The sequence below is a fragment of the Callorhinus ursinus genome, unplaced genomic scaffold (assembly GCF_003265705.2).
Source record: "Callorhinus ursinus isolate GAN/ISIS: 27379988/994484 unplaced genomic scaffold, GSC_fseal_2.0 scaffold98, whole genome shotgun sequence".
In the NCBI taxonomy this organism is placed as follows: domain Eukaryota; kingdom Metazoa; phylum Chordata; class Mammalia; order Carnivora; family Otariidae; genus Callorhinus; species Callorhinus ursinus.
Window position 1 is genome coordinate 1,428,333 of NW_027397160.1, and position 7,522 is coordinate 1,435,854.

The 7,522-nt window shown below is 54.8% G+C and overlaps 1 protein-coding gene across 2 annotated transcripts; it reads left to right on the plus strand.

The window, feature by feature from the left end:
* The first annotated feature begins 26 nt into the window (after positions 1-26).
* YBEY (ybeY metalloendoribonuclease) lies at positions 27-4,657 on the plus strand. Of its 2 annotated transcripts, XM_025863527.2 has the most exons (5): positions 27-193; positions 714-964; positions 1,977-2,105; positions 3,088-3,156; positions 4,318-4,657. In XM_025863527.2, the coding sequence occupies exons 2-5, from the start codon at positions 755-757 to the stop codon at positions 4,402-4,404; spliced, it is 495 nt and encodes a 164-aa protein (XP_025719312.1). In that variant the 5' UTR covers positions 27-193; positions 714-754; the 3' UTR covers positions 4,405-4,657. The 2 variants fall into 2 exon arrangements, with proteins under 2 accessions (XP_025719312.1, XP_073744971.1); XM_073888870.1 differs by lacking the exons at positions 27-193; positions 3,088-3,156 and having other exon boundaries at positions 545-964.
* The last annotated feature ends 2,865 nt before the right edge of the window (positions 4,658-7,522 follow it).

Sequence of the window (7,522 nt, forward strand, 5' to 3'; positions counted from 1 at the left end):
CCGGGCCCTGCGCCGCGCTCACCGCCCGGCTCAGGGGCTCGGGGGCCCGCCGCCCGCCGCCGCCCGCCGCCGCCCGCCGCCGCCGCCGCGGGGCCCCGTCGGCGCTCGGCCGGAGACGTCGGCACAGACAGCCGCGCGGGAGCCGACCCTTCGCTGAGCGCCGCGGGCAGAAAACGCAGCGGACCCACTTCCGGTCCGTCCGCGCGGCTCCGCCCCACCCCGGCTCCGCCACGCTCGGGTTCCGCTCGCCCGCCGGACCGCCGCCGCGGGGCTTCCGGCGCGCGGGGTCCGGGCGGGATCCGGGCGGGATCCGCGGGCTTCGGCCCCGGGACGTGAGCCCGCGACTTCCGCCCGCGGCAGCGGGGCGCCGTTCGCACCCCGCGTGCTGCCCGGAGCCTCGGTGCTCGCGCTGAGCGGCCCCCCGCCGGGACTCACGCTCTGCGGCCTTACGCCCCCCCCCCCCCCCCCCGCCTCCCCCCCCCCCCCCCCCCCCTCCCCCTCCGCCCACACGCCCCCAGCACCCACTCCCCGCAGCCCACCCTCCCACACACACCCTCACCCCCACGCCGCCGCTCACCCTGCTGTGCTTCCTCCACCTGCGCACCCTGCCCCCCCACCGACGGCCCCCTCCTCGCTACAGGCCTTAATTTCCCACTTTTTACAGAATGTATTACTACTTTCTACAACTCATTTTTCTTAAACGTTGAGCACAGGCTCCTTTCCACGTTTCAAAGCGCCGCGTGGCTCTTCTGCCATGAGTCTGGTGCTCAGAAATCTGCAGCGCGCTGTGCCCGTCAGGAGGGGGCGCCTTCGCAAGAGGATGGAGATCGTGAGGCGCGTGCTCGGGGTGCAGAAGTTCGACCTGGGGATCGTCTGCGTCGACAACAGGAGTATTCAGCACATCAACAGCGTCTACAGAGGGAAAAACATCCCAACTGATGTGCTTTCCTTTCCATTTCATGAGGTAAAAAGTATTCTCTTGTCTGGCCTACGTTCTGGTGTAAACATTCTGATTTTTAAGTTTCATTGTGAAGACTTTAAAATATACACATAAGTAGAGTACAGCAGGAAAGCCCCTTTGACCCACAAGCATCGCCCGAGGAGGAAAGGCAGCTGGGTCCCCCAGCCCTCCTAATGATGTCAGTGAGTTAAACCGAAGTACAGAGCCTCTGCAATTTTTTTTAAGATCTTTTATTTATTTTTAAGTCATCTCTACACCCAACGTGGGCTCAAAGTCACAACCCCAAGATCAAGAGTCACATGTGCCACCCACTGAGCCAGCCAGGCGCCCCTGCTTCTGGAATTTTAAGTGTGATTCGGTAACAAATATGCATGGTCGAAATTTTTAAATAACCCTGAATTCTTTCACTGAAAATGAAAAATAACACTGAAAAACCACTTAAGATAGTGATTAGGTTACCACCTCCATGGTGCACATGGCTCAAGGCTTCCCACATTGCTCGTGCATATTCGGCAGTACTCTCGAAGGGCACGAGAGACATGCGTGCACTGTGTGATCCATTAGTGTTGCCGCTGAGGAAGGAGGATGTTCTAGTATGAGCGTCTTAAACATTCACTTGGTATTTTTTTCTAATAGGGAGGAAACACGTTAGTACCCTAAATATCCGTCTGCAGGACTGGCTTAGTGTGAACAGCCCTCAGATGAATGGACTGGTTGTTTCTTTTTTATGTGGGAAAATGTGGAAGACTGCTTAGGACAAAATAACAGAAAGAACAGAGATAGAAAGTTGTACCAGCGTGGGTCTGTGTGATCACGCGCTGAAGAGGTGAAACAGACAGAGGAAAGCACCTCGTTCGTCTTAGGTCGCCTGTAAAGAGTGGCCCTGCTGTGGCCCCCCCACCCCTCACCTGCCCTGGGACTACTGAGTAGGAATCCTCCGGAATGAAGGCTGTAGGCCTGCCGTCAGATTGTTCCTGAGGTCATGTTCTCCAAATCTGTATTTCCTCATTTCCAGAATATAAAAGCGGGGGAACTTCCCCAGCCTGATTTTCAAGATGACTACAATTTGGGGGACATTTTCCTAGGCGTGGAGTGTATCTTCCAGCAGTGCGAAGGGGACGAGGACTACTATGACGTCCTTACTGTGAGTCGACGCTGAAACAACAGGCCCTGAAGAGAGGGCAGGGATGGGACGCCTGCCTCCAGCTGTCTCTCAGGAAGGACCGGGGTTATCGGGGGAGGGAGACCTACCAGCAGGGGCAGCAAGGACCCGCTCTCATCATCCCACAGAGAGAGCGAGCGAGCCCAGGCCATGGGCCTGCTTGCCCCCAGCAATGTCGGGTGAGGGCAGAGGACAGGAGACAGGTCAGGAGCTCCCAGAAGCGCCTTGTCTTTAGCTTTTACCCCTGGAGCTCAGCAAGCTGTGTTCAGCTAACTCAGATCTGCTGAGTAGGCTCCTTACAGAACAGTAGCCTCCAGGACCTTCCAGATCTGTCTCTCCTCAACCTGACGGCAAAAGGGGGAGGGGTGTTCCGAAAAGCGATTGTATCTTAACTTTCCTGTGGATTCTACTGAAGTGTTTTCCTTTGACCAAACAGCCACACCCTGAACTAAGTTTAGGGGATCCTGGTGCTTCTTTGTGACTTGAAGCAGAGCTTCCCAGGGAGAGCCATGATGAGCAGGCAACGGGGCCTGCTTCCTTGGGCCACAGTGGGACTTTCTGGCAGGAGGAGGCTGTGCTTTCTTCTTGAGCGTGGCAGGAGCCCTGGCCTAGGCAGGATTGCTCAGCATGGGCTTTAGCTCTGGGATCTCTGTGGCTGGCAGCGGTGCACCCCTGTGGGGCTGTTGTGCGTATCTGCTTCAACCTCCGCCTCCCAGAGATCCCATTACCGGCAGTGGAGGGCCAGCCCACCAGGCCTGGGACCTTCTCCTCGCCCCCAACTGCACGCAGGCACCTTTTCAGCCCCAGGTACCCCCCACCTACCCCTAGGTTCCTAACCTCCCACCCTGCAGGGGCTGACTTCTCCCTGCCTTCCCTCCCCCTCCCCCCCCCCACACTCCCCAACCCCTGGGTCGGGGATTGGCCATGATCAGTTCCTGAAACAGCTTTTTAATTGTTCTGACAGGTGACTGCCACCCATGGGCTCTGTCACCTGCTGGGCTTCACACACAGCACAGAGGCTGAGTGGCAGAAGGTAGGAGCTGTCCTCCAGTCCTCCAGCACAGAGGGTGCAGTGCCCTGTGCACCAGGTGCCCAGGAACCAGGGCTGCCTGAGCTGTCCCTGCAGTCAAGTACAAAAACCAAAATGGGGGGGGGGGGGCCTAGGGGTGGAAAAGCAGTAAATTAAGGATTTTATAAACGCCTGCTTTATCGAAACAAAACAAAACAAAAAGACTAACATTGTTTGTTTAAAATATTGGGATCCCCAAAGGCTACTAACTATATCACTTATTCGTTGTTGAAAGGAAGGGCTGAGTAGAGAGCCTGGATTCTCTAAATTCTATAAAATTCTAATGGCTTAAAGTCAAAAAACCTTTACAAGAGAAATTGTGATGATATTTATCAGGTGGGAACAGGATTCGGAACATGCAAGCATCTGATAGAGACCTACAGGCTAAAGTTATTTAACCATTTGTTTCCCTGAGAAATGACAATATTTACCCCATTTATAAGGGTGTATGTTGGCATATGCACCATATTGTATTTAATAAACTCAAATTATATTTGTAATCAAATCATCAGACTCTCTGGAAGGCATACAAATTTTTTTTTTCAATTAGCAAAAAAGTCCTTGATACAGTTGTCCCCACATCCAGCCCATCTCAGGCTGGATCCCCACCAGGGTCACCATGGCTCAGCTTCCTGTCCAAGTGAGAGGCTGACCCTGCTGTGGCCCCCGAGCCCCCCTCTGGCAGCATCTCGTAGAAAGCCCATGATGTCACCTCCAGCAGGGACCCCAGCCCTCCCAGGGCTTCCCCATCCACCTTCCCCAGGCACTGACCACTCTTTCCCCCAGGAGGGGCTGTCCTCACGCATCCCCCTCCCATGGACTCTTGGCCCAGCTGACGTGTCTGGCCTGTTCTCCTACAGCCCCAGACAGGGTCTCCTCTTCTTTTACCCAAGACCACTCCTTGGGCCCCTGGACTCCAGTCCTCTGCTGGTCCCACCCTTCACCTCATAGGCATTCCATGTGCACAGTGCTGGGTGAAGGTGAGCAGAACCAGGTCCTGCACTTCGGCTTTGGGAGGCCACATGGTCGAGATCCTCATGCCACAGCCATGGACACGGGCTCTGGGACACCCCTGGGCCAGGCTGTTGGGGGGCGTCCAAGTTGGTTTCCACTCCTTTGTTTCAGATGTACCAGAAGGAGAAGCAGGTTCTCGAGGAGCTGAGCCGGCACACCGGAACCAGGCTCCAGCCTCTGAGCAGAGGCCTCTTCTGATGATACTGGAGGCCCAGCAGCCGGGTGGCACCCGAGGAATTCTCCAGAGCACAGAGACACCATGTGAACGGCAGATGGACCTTCCCTTTCAGGCCCTGAGGACCAGGGACTCCACCAAACTGAGGGCCTGCTGGTCACTGCTGCCCTGTGGGGCCACAGGAGTGACACACACTTGGGGGCAAAATTACACAAGTGGAACCTGACTGTTTTGTGAAAGTATAAAAGAAACGTGCATTCATTTCTTCATTTAGAACCTAGCAAACATATTTTCAGTATTGCAGATAAAGTAGTTCTAAGCTCTTAGGATGCAGAGTTGGAGCACAGGACCTTCATCCCTTGGGGTTCTGCCTGTGGCCAGAAGCATTTGTCTCTCCTGCCTCTGCAGCCTGCTCCAGAGAATAGAACAGGCAGCCCGGGGTTCCTCCTTCCTACAGGAACACCGTTGGCTTCAGTCGCGACTTACCCTTAAGAGCACTGTGACCTGGAACCTTCACTTGGTGCCTTTATGAGGAAGGGACAAGGCTGACCCTTAGGGTGGCTGCAAGGCCCAGGACAGCCTCAGCCAGGTGACCCACAGCGGACATCTCCTGCCCATCCCGCCTCCCTAGGAAGACACAGCCCCTGGTCAGGGGACCCTACCTAAGTCCTCTTTCCCGTGGCACCGCCGTGGCTGGAGCCTTAAAACCCTAGATCCCCCTGTCCACCCGCTGAGCCAAGTGTCTCCTGGCTGCAGGAGGCGCCCTGGGCTCCGACTGCCGCATCCCATCCTCTTTCCCGTCAGTGTTTCTTGCCTTTTCTTCTGATACTAAAGTAAATGCAGGAGGCATCACAGAGACTTATCCAAGCTGTTTCTGGGCCCAGGGCATCACGGGAGTGGGCCATAGAGGTGCGCTGAGCCAACCCCAGGCCTCCACCGCCTGGGCCTCCCAGGGACCGGCGTTGGCAACAGCACCACGAATTCTGTCAAGGAGCTCCGAAGAGGTCATGGCAATGAAACGCGGCCTCAGAGACTCTTTGGTCCTAAAACCAGGGATACCACAATTCTGAGAATCTGGTTTCTCCCACGAAGCCACTTGAAAGACATGAAAATGCATTTCCCACTGGATTTATTGTCAGCCTGGACTTTCCCAGGCCCTCGGGGACACAGAATTGGGCTTGTGGCGCTCCTGAAGCCTTGGGTATGCATGCCTGCTTATAGTGAAGCTCGTTCTGGGCAGAAAGTCTTAGCAAAGACCAAAGGTGACCCCACAAAGCTCTTGGCTCTGCAGTTCTTTTTAAGAGACTGAAGGAGGGGCGCCTGGGTGGCTCAGTCGTTAAGTGTCTGCCTTCTGCTCAGGTCATGGTCCCAGGGTCCTGGGATCGAGCCCCGCGTCAGGCTCCCTGCTCGGCGGGAAGCCTGCTTCTCCCTCTCCCACTCCCCCTGCTTGTGTTCCCTCTCTCGCTGTCTCTCTCTGTCAAATAAAAAAAAATTTTTTAAAAACTTAAAAAAAAAAATAAGAGACTGAAGGGATCCCAAGACCTGCTACTGCTGTCAGCAGGAATTTCGGACATTCCCCCATGCCTCTCTGGTCATGTCGGGGGCACAGAGTTCTCCCTGGGTATGGGCCTCAGAGCAAAATGGCTGGGGGGCTAGGGGTGGAGTATCCAGCTTTATCAGGCAATGCCCAGTGCTTCCAAAGGACCTGGTTACTTGTCCCCCCCTGCAGCCCATAGCAGTGACCCTGGGGTCCAGACCCCAACCTCCATGCACCCTGACCCCTCCCTTGGTCACATATGCACTGAGGCTGTCCTGCATTTCTCATCACCATTGGCTTCCCCTCCACTGTAACTGCTTGTCTTATGCTCATTTTTCTTTTTTTTTTTAAGATTTATTGGGGCGGGTGGAGGAACAGAGAGAGAGAGGGAGAAAGAGAATCCCAAGCTGACTCCCCACTGAGCAGGGAGCCCAACCGACAACGGATGACATGGCCTCAGCCTCGTCACCCTGAGATCATGACCTGAGCCAAAATCAAAAGCTGGCCATATAACCGACTGAGCCACCCAGGCGTCCCTCATGCTCATTTTTCTATTGATTTTTCTTTTTTATGGATTCAGAGGGGTTCTTACATATCATTGAACACAACAGAGCACATTGGCCAGTGTCCGTGTGACCTAAATCTAAGAAAAGTCCTCCCCACCCAGCCATGGAGCTCTGCCTTGGCTATTTGAGTCCACCTGTCACTTCTGTCCGCCCCGACCTGGCTACCATGCCCCGGTTCCAGAGCTTCTGCAAACCCAGGCTCTGCCAGGATTGGTCCCTCCTCCTGCTCCAGGGGTCCCTTGGGCTCCTTGGCCCTCTACACTCCTGTGTGTATTCAGAAATGCAGTTAATCTACCTCAGGCCTACGTGAGGAAGCCCCCATAAGTCCCAATAGCACAGGGTTCAGAGAGTTTCCGGGTGGGTGCACACGTCCACACGGTGAGGGTGACGCACCCCACGGGACGGAAGCTCCTGTGCTCGCGACCCTCCCAGACCCACTCCATCCCTTATCACCCCCTTAAATAGACTGGTTAATGTCAGTAAGTGTTGCCTGAGTTCTGTGAGCCGCCCTAACAAACTAATCAAACCTGAAAAGGGGGTCATGGGAACCTCTGCTCCCTGACCTAGTAGGTCAGAAGCACAGGGGACAACCTGAATCTGCGGCTGGCATGGGGGAGTCTCATGGGACTGAGTCCTTACATGGGTGGATGGTGTCAGAACCGAGTGGGGCTGCAGGACACCCAGCTGATGTCAGAATTAGCAACTAGAAGTGATAGAAGGGTCTGTTCTGCCTGTGAGTAAAGGAGGTTCGCAGAGAAAAACGGGGTTTTCCTTACTCAGGACGCAGACAAAACAGTTTTTCCAATTTATTAGGCCATCCCAAGACAACCAACTTCTGCCAAATTTATTCCCCATATTGAACTAACAATTATGTTGAGAAATAAAACCAAACAGGAAAACCATGTTAGAAAATGTCAATGTGAAAATAAGAAATTGAGTCAGAACTTTAATTGCATTTCACAAAAGCATGTGCCAGGCACACTGTGTGGACCCCTGCCGCTCTCCTGCCTTGGAGGCTCCCTGAGCAGGGGTCCAGCC